The sequence below is a fragment of the Chiloscyllium plagiosum genome, unplaced genomic scaffold, assembly GCF_037043375.1.
Source record: "Chiloscyllium plagiosum isolate Xiang-an unplaced genomic scaffold, Cpla_swu_hap1 HiC_scaffold_25, whole genome shotgun sequence".
Lineage (NCBI taxonomy): Eukaryota > Metazoa > Chordata > Chondrichthyes > Orectolobiformes > Hemiscylliidae > Chiloscyllium > Chiloscyllium plagiosum.
In genome coordinates, this window is record NW_028270163.1 from 24,070,674 (window position 1) to 24,086,648 (window position 15,975).

At 45.4% G+C, this 15,975-nt stretch overlaps 1 protein-coding gene across 1 annotated transcript in view; it reads right to left on the reverse strand.

The window, feature by feature from the left end:
- Positions 1-15,975, reverse strand: part of nherf1b (NHERF family PDZ scaffold protein 1b) — a 101,484-nt gene that overhangs the window by 21,575 nt on the left and 63,934 nt on the right. Inside the window, exon 3 of the mRNA XM_043714534.2 lies at positions 10,421-10,574. Coding sequence (XP_043570469.1) covers positions 10,421-10,574 — 154 coding nt within the window. The remainder of the gene's footprint in view (positions 1-10,420; positions 10,575-15,975) is intronic.

The window sequence follows — 15,975 nt, forward strand, 5'->3', positions numbered from 1 at the left end:
GGAACAGATGATGATGGTGCTCAAAAAGAGAAAGGGAGTGCTAACAGTAATAAAGGAGCAATTGAGATGTGCAATAGGTGTAAATGATATGATCTTGTCATCCTCTAAACGTTAACTCAGATTTTCTCTCCACAGATGCTACCAGACCCAAGTTTCTTCAACAATTTTTTTTGTTTCAGATTTACAGCATCCACAGTATTCTGCTTTTATTACAAAATATTTGGGTCTGTTCTAGACTGAAACATACACACACACTCTCTGTAAAGACTGCTGCATGCAATAGTAGAGGAGGTTGCAACTGCAGTTAAATCTCTCATTCAGAGATCTCAGTCAGACAGGAGTGGGCAGAATTCCCTCGAGGTACAACAGCCAATGCAGACACAAGCTGAATGGCCTCTTTCTACATTTGCTGATTCCATGAAAGGATTAACACTTTCCTGTTTGCTCCCACAGACTTTAATAATCCCCTTTCTCAAACGATATTCCAAAATTCAGTTTTAAGGATTATGGATTTTGTTTCACCATCAAGTCATGACAATCTCCTGTTCAAACACCTTTCCAAGGTTAAAAATATTTTCTGTTTCAATTCTCTTTGCAATGATCTTAAATCTGCACCCTAGCTGACTGGCTCTTGTTTCGCCAAGGTATATCCATTCTCTCCAGTACATAGTTCACCAACAGCTTGAACAGAACTAACCAGCCCATCAGGAACACCATCTTAATTTTGATTTTTGAAGAGTGGGAAACACATTCACTGCTCTGGTGTCTTCTGGCATGAATTTGGCAGCATGGTCGCTCAGTGGTTAGTACTGCTGCCCCACAGTGCCAGGGACCAGTGTTCGACCACCTTCAGGTGATCGTCTGTGCAGAGTTTGCACATTTCCCCCATGTCTGCATGGGTTTCTTCTGGGTATTCTGGTTTCCTTCCACAGTCCAAAGGTATGCAGGTTAGGTGGGTTGGCTATGCTAAATTGCCCTGTCTCCAGAGAACTCTACATTAGGTGGATTAACCATGGGAAATGCAGAATTACAACGATAAAGCAGGGGGGGGGGGGGGGGGGGGTTTCTGAGTGGAATGTTCTTCAGAGGGTGGTGTGGACTTGATGGGCCAAACAGCCTGTGTCCACACTGTAAGGATTCTATGATTGCTGTGAAAAAGGCTTGCAAACATGCTCTTTGCTAATGCCTCCATCACTTTCCTTAAGGTTCCAAGAAACTGGTCATCAGCTCCTACAATTTATTTATATGAAGTCCAACTAACAAGTTAGCAAACTCCATAGAACTAAACAGAATATTAGACCATAGAAACAGTTCATTCGAACCAACTAGTCTGTGCCACTGTTTAAGCTCCAGAAGAACTTCTTCCCTCCTCTTCATCTCACCCTGTCATTGTAAGCTTCTATTTCCTTCTGCCTCGTGTGTTTTTTTTAAATCTTCCTTCTCTTCATTTGCAAATAGATTAATTTACCTAAACCACTCCCTCTGAGAATGAACTCTACGTTTCTCACTGCTCATTGGGTAGAATTTCAGCTGACTTCCTTAATGAATTAATTAGTGACTATGCTAATGGCAACGAGTTCTCTTCTATGCCTCAAATGGACACATCTTCTGTAATCTGAAAAGCCTTTTTCAGGTCATCCTTCAGTTTATTAGGCACAATAAGATTTTGTAGCCTCCTCCCTATCATTCCTTCATTATAACACATCCCACACTCCCATCTTTAGAGCCTCTACTCCCACTTTAAATGTGCCTTTAGAAAGCTGCTTGGTTAAATTTTAAGAACACTTCAAATTTCATTTTATACCATACTCCCTCAGTCTTGGCAAGCTTTCAGCATTATCTTTCCTGCAACTGCAAAGCACTTCAAACTTCAATGTTATCCCTATTCAGCCATGGAACACCACCCAGCCTTCCACAGTGTCCTTTTCCCAGCTCGCACTGTTCCATATTGCTGCTTTATTGTTTCATCAACCAGCTTCACTGTTTAAGATGAATAGGTTATGCTTAAACTCATTTGAATTTCATCGACTCAGACAGCATGGAAATAGACCCTTCAGTCCAACCAGCCCACAATGATCATAATCCCAGACTAAACTCGCCCCACCTGCATGGATTTAGCACATACTCCTTCAAACATTTCTAATTCATGTACTTCTAATCAAAAATGTTATACTACTGAAATGTAATAACCAAGAAATCTATAAGTAAATCTTGAAATAAGCCTGAATCTTAGGGGCAACTGCAAGATCCACACTACTCTCAGTCCACAGTTTTAGAATTAGAGTTAACACAGAGTTACTGTAGATGAGTCATGTGACTTTTCTTTAGAACAGTTCTGAAGAAGAGTCACTCTACTCAAAACATTAACTCTGTTTTATCTCCACAGATGCTGCCAGACTTGCTGAGTTTCTCTAGCAATTTCCTTCTTCCTTTGTTTCGGATCTCCAGCATCTGTAGCCCTTTGTTTGAATTCAGGACATGCTTGTAATTGATACAGGGCTGTGAGGAGAGGAATAGTAGGATTAGTCTGACAGAAAAAGGTCACAGGCACTATGGATTGAACATGTTCTTTTGATGTTGAAAATTCAACAGTTTATGGATTGGCCAGGATTTGCTTCTGAACAATACCCTGCTTCTTTTAAAGGAAAGAAATTAGACAAACTGAAGTGAAAGGTCAGGGCCTGTAAGATACATCACAAGGTGGGGAGGGAAATAAATTAGAAAGCAATGGTAAATGATGCCAAACCTCAGTCTTGAAAGCCTCTGGATTGTTCAAGAAAGGGAATATTTAAGGGAGGCAATGATTAGATTAGATTACATTACATTACAGTGTGGAAACAGGTCCTTCGGCCCAACAAGTCCACACCGACCCGCCGAAGCGCAACCCACCCATACCCTCTACATTTACCCCTTACCTAACACTACGGGCAATTTAGCATGGCCAATTCACTTGACCTGCACATCTTTGGACTGTGGGAGGAAACCGAAGCACCCGGAGAAAACCCACGCAGACACGGGGAGAATGTGCAAACTCCACACAGTCAGTCGCCTGAGGCGGGAATTGAACCCGGGTCTCTGGTGCTGTGAGGCAGCAGTGCTAACCACTGTGCCGTGCCGCCCACAAATGCCACCGTGCCGCCAATGATCTCTCCTGTTTTGAATTCATGGGCAATACATAATGATTCTAACACATGAACCAGCGATAACAATCCTTGAATGTTTCCAGATCCAGGGGTAAGGTTATTAAGAAGCTCCTGCTCTGAGAATGTGTGAATAAGATCAGGCTTTGATGTGATGTCAATAGTCAATATAACTCACTGACACCTTTCATCTCACCTGGCATTTGCTAGCCGAGCTAAGACTAGTGGAAAAGGGGGAGAATATGGACTTAATTTTGCAGGTGGTATTGAATATCAATCTGCAGCATTCAGAGGCGCACTGCAAACAGCAGCCAACATTTAAATGAGCTAAACCAGCAGGCCTTAACATGCAAAGTGACAGCTGCAAAAACCACCGATCACAGACTGCACAGCACAGCCACTTCCTCAGAACTGAACACGTTGCTGCTCTTTAAAACACTCCAGGCTACTCTCCCACATCTTAGTCTCTGTAATCTCATCTAAAACTCTGCCCCCTGTAGATTAACTCAAAGTTAGTCCCATTCCTTTATCATCTCTATGTCTGTTAACCTTAAAAATCACACAACACCAGGTTATAGTCCAAAAGGTTTAATTGGAAGCACACTAGCTTTCAGAGTGTCGCTCCTTCATCAGGTGATAGTGGAGGGCTCAATCCTAACACACAGGATTGAGCCCTCCACTACCACCTGATAAAGGAGTGACGCTCCGAAAGCTAGTGTGCTTCCAATTAAACCTATAGGACTATAACCTGGTGTTGTGTGATTTTTAACTTTGTACACCCCAGTCCAACACCCCCATCTCCAAAATCATGTCTGTTAACCTTATTTGCCTCCTGCTTAAGAAGTGTCATGATTTTAAAATTCTCATCTTTGCTTACACATCCCTCCATGGCTATGCCCTAGCCTATGTCTTTCAGCATTCCAGACTCTGAGATAACAGTGTTCTTCTCACTCTAGACTCTTGTGCTCCCACTAATTTTAACTGTTACACTTTTTTTTGGCAGTGTCTTCCATTGTTTAGACCCCAACCTCTGAAATTTCCTTCCTTTGTCTCAACCCTGGTTTTCTTCTTTGGAAAGGCTCCTTGAATTGGCCGCCTTTTGCCACATTTTTTGGTCATTCGACACAATACCTCAACATGGCTCAGAGTCAATCTGTTTCACAACGCCCACAGAAAGCATTGCTTCACTTGTTACAATGCAAAAAGCATTTTACAGCTTATTTTTACTTTTCCTGATGTTAAATGAAGGATGGCAGTGGCATGGGACTTGAGGCAATGAAAAAAGGGACAGTCTGCACTAATCCCTTATACATAGGCTAATATTCACCCCTTAACCAAGATCATCAGAAGAGATTAACTGGTCACGATCGCTCGTTAGTAAAGCAACGTGCAGATTGTCTGCAGTGCTCCCCATACAGTGACTACACTTCAAAAGTCTTTAATTTGTGTGAAACACCAGGAAATGCGGAGGTTGTACAAGGCATTACATAAATTGAAGACTTTCAGTTCTTCCTCCTTCATTCCATGTCCTCTCATTTGAGTCCATTTAGTATTCTAACAACATTAGGGTACAAACTCTTTTGAATTAATTAATTATTTTCAATTAATTCTTAAAGATGACCCTGATTGACATCTTCAGAAAATCGACAAGAAACAGTCAGTAATACATGTAACCTGGTTTCTGTTATTTGAATTTCCAATAACTGATAATGGGAGGTTAGGCAGACCATTTTCAAACCTTCATGCTGTAACATCAACAGCCAAACTCCTGTGGCTGACTTTTAAAGTCAATTTTCTTCCGTCACAGCAGGGGTACTACGATGGTGACCAAGAACTAAAAGATCAAATCAAAGACCACAGTAAAGGAGGACATTGGAAAATGCATATTCGGTCATAGCAAGAGAGAAACCTTGAAACCGAGGAAGTCCACCATCTGCTGCTCAATGTCTTGCAGACAGCTCATGGCAACCCATCTCTCTTTCTGTATGGCTGGCACTCTGTTCTGCTGTAGCACCCAAACTGTACAAGGTCCACTATCCACCCCTCTGTTCTCTCAGAGCTGCTGAATTGCATCAGTGCCACATAGTCCTGGACCCACCTCTTGCTGTTCAAATCCCTTGCATCTCGTATCTGGGTGCTGATGGATCGTGACCAAGAAAAAAAAACCCCGACATAACCGAGCACAGTTGTCTTTCGTGTCCTCTCTGCAACATTCAACATTTCTCCTCACCTGTTCTTTGTGCTCCAGCCCTGTCACAGTAAGATGATCAACAAAAGACAAAAAAGCCAGAGAGCAGTGGAGGAGAATTTATCCAGCAGCAAGTTATGATGATTGCAAATTCCCTTTCCATAAGGTAAACTCAGGTGATTATCTTACTGTGACACGGTAGGTGCACAAAGAACAGGTGAGGAGAAACGTTGAACGTTGCAGAGAGACATGAAAGATAACTGTTCTCTGTTATGTCGGATGCTTTTGGATGGTTTCGATCCATTAGCAACCAGATACCAGGGATTTGAACAGGAAGAGGTGGATCCAGGACTGGGTGGCATTGATGAATTGTCCAATTCATTTGAAAGCTAATATTGAACCTGAGTTTACCTTATGGAAAGTGCAGTTGTGATCATCATAACTCCTTGTCAGATATATTCTCCCATGCTGTTCTTGGTTTTTTTTGTGTTAAAAAGAAAACAGAAAAAGAAAGCAGTGGTTTGTTTGTGGGGCCAGGCCTGGACATTAATTGCAGGTGAGATCTTAATCAAAAAGTTCTACAGGCGCTTCGACACGATGGGGGAGCAGATGTTTGGCCATTCATGTCAGTATCTGCTAACTGGTTCCAGCAAGTTTGGGAGAGACCTTACACTCCAGCAATTGGCAGATGTTGAATGGTAAGGGGAACTCATAGGGAAAAGGTCAATCTGACGGGAGAGGCTGATTTTTCACCTGGGTTTTGGACTGTGTTTTCCTGAAGGAGTTTGGCTGTTGTTGTTACAGCATGAAGGTTTGAAAATGGTCTGCCTAACCTCCCATTATCAGTTATTGGAAATTCAAATAACAGAAACCAGGTTACATGTATTACTGACTGTTTCTTGTCGATTTTCTGAAGATGTCAATCAGGGTCATCTTTAAGAATTAATTGAAAATAATTAATTAATCCAAAAGAGTTTGTACCCTAATGTTGTTAGAATACTAAATGGACTCAAACTCTTAACATTCACCTCTACCTGTGTTTTTGTTTTTGCCGCTGTTTACCTATTATTTATTTACCTATGCTACTTAACTATGTGATCTGCCTGTATTGCTCGCAAAGCTTTTCACTGTGCCTCAGTATACGTGACAATAAATTCAATTCAATTTTTATTTATCCCTCAGGCTGTGTTTGGCTGCGTGAATGGCACTGAAAACAAAGGTTATTGGATTTACACATTGACATCAATTAGGTTACTTCATTCTTTAATTTTGCTCTGAAGTTACTGTATTGTTAATAAATTGTTACATCTTTTGTTTAAGCTACAAACCAATATCAAGAATTGACTATTCGCAGAGTCTGGGATTGGTTGTTCAAAAAAAAGAAGACAGGTTAGGTCCCACAGGGTCAATTTGGAGGGTCTCTGATGGTTTTAATTTTACCGTGTTGTGAATACAGAGGTAGAAAGGCTCATTTGATTTGTCTGTCTGTTTGCCAGTGTGTTACAACAGTAACTTCACCTGCTTTCAAACTGAACTCAACATCACTGGTGCTGAACCTCTCTGTTACACACAAATTACACTTGACTTCATTAACCCGCAGCCCAGTCACACTTGTCAGTGCAGGCTTGCCCACCCGACACCTGCACAGCCCAAGTATGAGTACCCTATGTGTTGTACTACGTTAAGAGTGCTGTAAACAGCAGTACCATTGATCGCATCAAGGATTAAAAATAATCACTAAATTTGAGAAGCTGAATATCTTCAGATCCTTCACTCACTTGATTTGACAAAAAAAAAGCAGGAAAAATTTGGAGTGAATGTATCGCATCAGAATGGTGAGCACTTGGGTGCTACAGGTGAAGAGGAGAGGGACTGCCGATAGATCCTGTTCCCTTGCATATTTGGATTTCAATTCCATAACTCTGGAACTAAACTGCTCATAACAGATTTTAGATAACCAAGCTTCAAGAAAAATAATCCTGAAAATAAAATGTGAATACTACACTTTGTATGACAAAAGAGCCCGAGTCTCAAAACCACCAGCTTTCTTTCTCTCACCCAAATTTACAAGGCCCTTACCACTGAGCTCAATGCATAGCAGCATATGTGCCACACCCTTGAACAAAGACTGTCCACAACATCACAACTGCTTGAAAAACTTTAATCTGTTTACTTATAATGCATTCAACAGGATTATTTAAAAATCGTCAATGTGTTATTCAGCTACAAATTTAAATGAACTTCCTAATGCAATCTCATCTCTAATACAGGCCAAATATTTCCAGAAAAACAAGGAAATGGCAAAGATACAAAACTGATCAAACATCCCAACTGTGCTGGGTTTCCAGCTGGCGATGTCTCTGTGGGTGACTCAGTGTTTGTCAAACTCAGTTCCATTAAATAGAGATCAATGAGTATAACAAAGGATTTGTCCTACACCTCCCAGTTAGGATCTGCTTCATCAAGAGAATTTAAGATATAACTTCTCTTGGGACCACTTTAATCCATGTGTTTAGTCATCTCTAGCTTTCATTAAGATAACTGGAGGGGAATCAGAGTTAATCCCACTATGAACTCTCCTAATCTGCACAGACACCAGATTAGATTACTTACTTAGTGTGGAAACAGGCCCTTCAGCCCAACAAGTCCATACCGACCCTCCGAAGAGCAACCCACCCAGACCCATTCCCCTACATATACCCCTTCACCCAACACTACGGGCAATTTAGCATGGCCAATTCACCTAACCTGCACATTTCCTCCGGAACACCCGGAGGAAACCAACGCAGACACAGGGAGAATGTGCAAACTCCACACAGACAGTTGCCGGAGGCGGGAATTGAACCTGGGTCTCTGCCGCTGTGAGGCAGCAGTGCTAACCACTGTGCCACCGTGCTGCCCACCAGCAGAGGCTATTCTTTAATCTGTTTACTTATAATGCATTCAACAGGATTATTTAAAAATCGTCAATGTGTTATTCAGCTACTAATTTAAATGAACTTCCTAATGCAATCTCATCTCTAATACAGGCCAAATATTTCCAGAAAAACAAGGAAATGGCAAAGATACAAAACTGATCAAACATCCCAACTGTGCTGGGATTCAATTAGATCAGAAATCCTGGCTGATGACAAGTTGAGACATTGTTAATTGCATGTCCCTCCCCACACTCTTCGACATTGCATTATACACTAAATCAGTCAGGCTCAGTGACGAATCCTTCTGGGCAGGACACACACACACACACACACACACACACACACACCTCTATTGTGGGCAATCCCAACCCTGGAAAGGAAAGAGTCAGGAAGTGCAACTCCAACAGGATTCGCCTGCTCACCAAATGTGTGGAACACAAAGCAGTCATTGCTAACATGCCATTCCACCAAAAATATAATTCAAAACATCTCAGAGGTATAATTCACAATCAAAGCACTGGAACAAGACTGACTACATCATTGTTCGATTCCAAGACAAAAAGGACATCGTCATTAGCAAAGTGATGAACAGTACAAATGACAGGAGGACAGATCACCGACTCATCCACCCCTCTATGTCCATCAAATATCAGCTGAACATTTATTCCTCAGACTGAGCCTTGCTCAACTCAACTTTGTCCGCAGGCTTGGCATTCCCATCCATCGAGAAAGGGCTATCCCCTATCTTTATCCTGGCACATACATTACTGCACAGAGTAAGGGGACAAGCACACAGCATTGTTGATAATATGCACACGGCCTAGCCTTTGGTTTCTCAGACACTATACTTCACTTATGTGTAGATGAACCACCAAGGGTTTCGATATATGTAAATTTATCAAACCCCTCAACTTGGGAGAACAATTTCAGCAATGCTGGAGATCAGTGGGTCAGACAGCATCCAGGGAGAGCAAGCTAATGCTTCATCAGAGCTCTTCATTGAACGATAGCTTACTCTCTCTCTATAGATGGTATATTGCCTGCTATGATCTCCAGCATTTGCTGTTTTCAGTACAGATACCAATGTCTGCAGTAATTTGTTCCGACGTCTTAGCAGCGCTCCTTCCTTCCAAAAAGGAGCTCCCAAAAACAGCAGCCTGCTCATGGAGAACTTCCTGAAGGACTCCCAGACCAGCTCAACTCCTAAACAAGGGGCACCAAGTACCTGGCAATTTCCAGCTCATCCAGTCAGATCCAGCTTCACCATTGTGCCCAGTAACACTTTAAACTCTCAGTGCACACAGATTCCTCTACCACGGAACTCTTCCTCTATTTTCTGTCGACACATTTCACCCTGCTTAAATTAACAACCTTCAATGCAACAAAAAAAGCTGGAGAGTCTGGAACCAAGACTTAGACCATCAGCACAGATTTAAAACCTCATGACCACTTTGATAACCAAAGCACAGACCAATTGGCCGCGCCTGGAAGTTACTTCATTCCTGTTTACTGGATTCCCACTTCGGCAGAACAGCTTCTCTTACACAACTTCCAAACCAGTCCCTGCATGCGTATGTTCTGATCAGCAACGTAAATGGGCACAATGGCTATCACAGTCTCTGGTGATTGAAAAGCACCCAGCACAGGGCTGAGCAGAAGAAATGACACACTCAACATTCAGAGTGGCACAACTGCAGCTGCTACAAACTTCTCGTATTCCACTGGGACAGTGTAAGGCAGCAGGAACATCAAGTCCTTGGCCAAAACCCACACAGCTCCTCTTATTCTCACCCACAAGAGGAAGAGTGACCCACTCCACAGTCCCAACTGCAAAGGCAATGACTCAAACTGATGTGATAACTGGGTGATATTGAGCATTGTCTGTCACATTGCTGGGCCAAATTCACCTAGAAACCAGGAATAATTTGCTTCGGCCCTCAACCTGTTGTTTCCTCAAGATGGGAGCTGAGTTCAGAGATGTGAAAGTTCACGGTTATCTCCCCCAGCATGCAACTACCAAATGATCAAGACACCCAGCTCAACCCGAACTCCTTCATAAAAATCACGAAGCTGAAATCAGTAAAGAAAAGAAAGTAAACTAGTATTTCCAATCTGGACTATAATATCCAAAAGAGAACAAAGTTGCAGTTTGGCGCGGACAGCTACCCCAGTACCTGTAAGATGTGCAACTGATGGAGGAACGTTGCATTTCTTGAAAAATTCATCTGTTTCTGGATCGACAACCAACAGCGAGGTCTCCGTACCACCTGTCTTAATGGCTGTCACCACATCAGAGTGCTGCTTCCCTTCAACGCTCTCACCATTGACCTGTAACACACACAAACACACGGTCCATCAGATTTGGGTAAGACATGGTGTGCTAAAACACACAAAGTTAGAGACAGGCATACAAATAAAAATTAGAAACAACATATATTTACTGGGCTGAGCCAGCAATTATTGCCCATCTCTAATTGCTTCAGAGCTAATTTCTTGAAGTGCTGCAGTCCTTGTGGTGTAGGGACACCCACAGTGCGGTGGAGGTGAGGCGAGGTTACAAGATCTTCACCCAGGATACAGCACTCATGGGGCCAGGATTGTCACTGAGTAATACAAGGACACAGATCTGTCACTGTTTAACACTGAAGGTCCAAAACTGTAAGATAAAGATCTTTTTTTTCTGAAATCAATTGTGGGCATTGCTGGCTATCTGGGATTTATTGCCTATCCCTGTTACCCTGAGGCGGTGGTGGTGGTGAGGAGCTGATTTCTTGACTACACTGCAGTCCACAAGTTGGAGGTAGACCCAAAATACTCTAAAGGAGGGGATTCTAGGATTTTGGCAGTGACCGTGAAGGAACAACAGTATATTTCCAAGTCAGGATTGAGAGTGGCATGGAGGGGAACGTGTTGGTGGTGTCCAAAAGATCTTTGGTAAATTTCTGCAGTGCATCTTATAAATAGCACACACTGCTCCACTGAGCTTCAGTGATGGAAGGAGTGGATGCTTGCGGACGTGATACCAAAGTAGTGGGCTGCTTTGTTCCGCATGGTGTCAAGCTTCTCGAGTCTTGTTGGAGCTACACTCAGCCAGGCAGGTGGAGAGCATTCCATCACATTCCTGACATATGCCTTGTAGATGGTGGACAGGCTTTGGGGAGTCAGGAGAGGAGTTACACACCGCAGTATTTCCAGCCTCTGATCTGCTCTTGCAGTCACTTTCTAGTTTCTGGTCAATGATAACCCCCAGGACACCAATAGTAGAGGGTCGCAACAGTGGTTAATGCTGCTGCCTCAATGCACCATGAACCAGTGTTCGATTCCACCCTCAGATGACTGACTGTGTGAAATTTGCAGGTTCTGCCGTATCTGCGTGGGTTTCAAGGGATGGTGGCTAAATCATCTCTTACTGGAGATGGCTTTTGCCTGGAATCTGTGGTATAAATGTTACTTTCCACTTGTCAGCCCAAGCCTGGACAGTGTCCATATCTTGTTGCATTTGAACTCCTTCAGTATCTGAGGAGTCACAAACAGTGCTTAATATTGGCTAACATCCCAATTTCTGACCTTATGATGGAGGGAAGGTCACTAATGAAGCACCCAAAGATGGTTGAGTCTAGGACACTACTCTGAGGAACTCTTGCAGAGATGTCCAGGAGCTGAAATGACTGACCTCCACCAATCATGATCATGTTCTCATGTGCCAGGTATGACTTCAAATCAGCAGGCTGTTCGATCTCTGCTATCAATTGATTCTAGTTTTGTTAGGGCTCCTTTGTGCCACGTGGGTGAATCAGACATTGGTGTCAAGGGCTGTCATTCTGACCTCACCACTGGAATTCAGCTCATTTGCCCAAGTTTGAACCAAGGCTGTAACAAGGTCACGAGCGGAGTGGTCCTTGCAGAACCTAAACTGGGCATCACTAAACTGAGGTGTATTGCGTTTTAGCACTATTAGTGACACTTTCCATCACTTTATTAATGATTGAGAGTACACTGATTGGGTGGGTTGGGTTGGGTTGGACTTCTCCTGCAGCTTGTATACAGGGCATTCCTTGGAGGAGAAAGTGAGGTCTGCAGATGCTGGAGATCAAAGTTGAAACTTTATTGCTGGAACAGCACAGCAGGTCAGGCAGCATCCAGGGAACAGGAGATTCGACGTTTCGGGCACAGGCCCTTCTTCAGGAATGAGCAGAGAGTGTTCAGCAGGAGAAGATAAAAGGTAGGGAGGAGGGACTTGGAGGAGGGGAGTTGGAAATGTGATAGGTGGAAAGAGGTCAAGGTGAGGGTGATAGGTCGGAGTAGGATGGAGGCGGAGAGGTCAAGAAGAAGACTGCAGGTCAGGAAGGCGGTGCCGGGCTGGAGGGATCCGGCTGAGACAAGGTGGGGGGAGGGGGGATGAAGAAACTGGTGAAGTCCAAGTTCATCCCCTGCGGTTGGAGGGTTCCCAGTCGGAAGATAAGACGCTCCTCCTCCGACCGTCGTGTTGTTGTGGTTTGGCGGTGGATGAGTCCAATGACCTGCATATCCTCGGTGGAGTGGGAGGGGGAGTTGAAATGCTGTGCCACAGGTTGGTTGGGTTGGTTCGTCCGGGTGGCCCAGAGGTGCTCTCTGAATCGCTCCGCAAGTAGGCGGCCTGTCTCCCCAATATAGAGGAGGCCACACCGGCTGCAGCGGATGCAGTAGATGATGTGGGTGGAGGTGTAGGTGAATCTGTGGCGGATATGGAAGTTTCCCTTGGGGCCTTGGAGAGAAGTGAGGGGGGAGGTGTGGGCGCCAGACCGTCCATAACCTCATCCATCATCTCCCAGACCGTCCATAACCTCATCCATCATCTCCCAGACCGTCCATAACCTCATCACCTCAGGGGACCTCCCATCCACCGCCTCCAACCTCAGTCCCACAACCCCGCACCGCCCGTTTCTACCTCCTGCCCAAAATCCACAAACCTGACTGCCCCGGACGACCCATCGTCTCAGCCTGCGCCTGCCCAACCGAACTCATCTCGGCATACCTCGACACGGTCCTGTCCCCATTAGTCCAAGAACTCCCCACCTACGTTCGTGACACCACCCACGCCCTCCACCTCCTCCAGGATTTCCGCTTCCCCGGTCCCCAACGCCTCATCTTCACCATGGACATCCAGTCCCTGTAAAACACCACCATCCCCCATCACGAAGGACTCAAAGCACTCCGCTTCTTCCTTTCCCGCCGTACCACCCAGTACCTTTCCACCAACACCCTCCTTCGACTGACCGAACTGGTCCTCACCCTGAACAACTTTTCTTTCCAATCCTCCCACTTTCTCCAAACAAAAGGAGTAGCCATGGGCACCCGCATGGGCCCCAGCTATGCCTGCCTCTTCGTAGGGTATGTGGAACAATCCATCTTCCGCAACTACACTGGCCCCAACCCCCATCTTTTTCTTCGCTACATTGATGACTGTATCGGCGCTACCTCGTGCTCCCACGAGGAGGTTGAACAGTTCATCCACTACACTAACACCTTCCACCCCGACCTCAAATTCACCTGGACAGTCTCGGACTCCTCCCTCCCCTTCCTAGACCTTTCTGTTTCTATCTCAGGCGACCGAATCAACACGGACATCTACTACAAACCTACCGACTCCCACAGCTACCTGGACTACACCTCCTCCCATCCTGCCCCCTGTAAAAACGCCATCCCATTCTCCCAATTCCTTCGTCTCCGCCGCATCTGCTCCCAGGAGGACCAGTTCAAAATACGTACAACACAGATGGCCTCCTTCTTTAAGGACCGCAATTTCCCCCCCGACCTGGTCGACGGTGCCCTCCACCGCATCTCCTCCACTTCCCGCTCCTCCGCCCTTGAGCCCCGCCCCTCCAACCGCCACCAGGACAGAACCCCACTGGTCCTCACCTACCACCCCACCAATCTCCATGTACAGCGCATCATCCGCCGTCACTTCCGCCACCTCCAAACAGACCCCAGCACCAAGGATATATTTCCCTCCCCTCCCCTATCAGCTTTCCGTAGAGACCACTCCCTCCGCGACTCCCTTGTCAGATCCACACCCCCCACCGACCCAACCACCACTCCCGGCACCTTCCCTTGCAACCGCAGGAGGTGCAACACTTGCGCCCACACCTCCCCCCTCACTTCTCTCCAAGGCCCCAAGGGAAACTTCCATATCCGCCACAGATTCACCTACACCTCCACCCACATCATCTACTGCATCCGCTGCAGCCGGTGTGGCCTCCTCTATATTGGGGAGACAGGCCGCCTACTTGCGGAGCGATTCAGAGAGCACCTCTGGGCCACCCGGACGAACCAACCCAACCAACCTGTGGCACAGCATTTCAACTCCCCCTCCCACTCCACCGAGGATATGCAGGTCATTGGACTCATCCACCGCCAAACCACAACAACACGACGGTCGGAGGAGGAGCGTCTTATCTTCCGACTGGGAACCCTCCAACCGCAGGGGATGAACTTGGACTTCACCAGTTTCTTCATCCCCCCTCCCCCCACCTTGTCTCAGCCGGATCCCTCCAGCCCGGCACCGCCTTCCTGACCTGCAGTCTTCTTCTTGACCTCTCCGCCTCCATCCTACTCCGACCTATCACCCTCACCTTGACCTCTTTCCACCTATCACATTTCCAACTCCCCTCCTCCAAGTCCCTCCTCCCTACCTTTTATCTTCTCCTGCTGAACACTCTCTGCTCATTCCTGAAGAAGGGCCTGTGCCCGAAACGTCGAATCTCCTGTTCCCTGGATGCTGCCTGACCTGCTGTGCTGTTCCAGCAATAAAGTTTCAACTACAGGGCATTCCTTGGCAATTTTCCACATTGTCGGGAAGATGTCAGTGTTTTAACTGCACTGGAAGAGCTTGGCTAGGAGACTGACATGTTCTAGAGTTCAAACCTTTCATACTATCGCAGGAATATTGTCAGGGTCCATGGCTTTTGCAGTATCCAGTGCCTCCAACTTTGTATCGATAAACAGAATTGGTTGAACTCTGATATCTGTGATGCAGGAGACCACTGGAGGAGGCCGATATGGACCATCCACTTGATACTTCTGGCTGAAGATTGCTGGGAATGCTTCAACCTTCTCTTTGGCACTGATGGGTTGGGACCTTCCACAATTGACGATGGGAGTATTTTTAAAGCCTTTTCCTCCAGTGAGTCAATGAATTCTCCAGCACCATTCATGACTGGATATAGCAGAACTCAGACCTGATCTGTTAGTTGTGGGATCACTTAGCTCGATCACTTGTTGTTTATGCTGTTGGCATGCAAATAGCCCTGTTGGTTCGCTTCATCAGGTGCTGTTTTTGAAGTGCCCTCTATTGAACCAGGGTTGATCCCTGGCTTGATAGCAATGGTTGAGTGGGGGATATGCTGAACCATGAGGTTGAAGATTGTGCAATGCTGCTGCTGATGGCCCACAGTGCCTCATGGATGCCCAGTCTAGAGCTGCTAGACATGTTCGAAGTTTGTCCCATTTAACACGGTGATAATATGACATAACACGATGGAGGGCATTCTCAATGTGAAGGCAGGACTTAGTGGTGATCACTCTTACCAATACTGTCATGGACAGATACATCTGCAGCCAGCAGATTGATAAGGATGAGGTCAAGTATGTTTTTCCCTCTTGTTCATTCACTCACAAACTACCACAGACACAGTCTCGCTGCTATGTCCTTTAAGATTCGACCAGCTCAATCAGCAATGCTACAGATAAG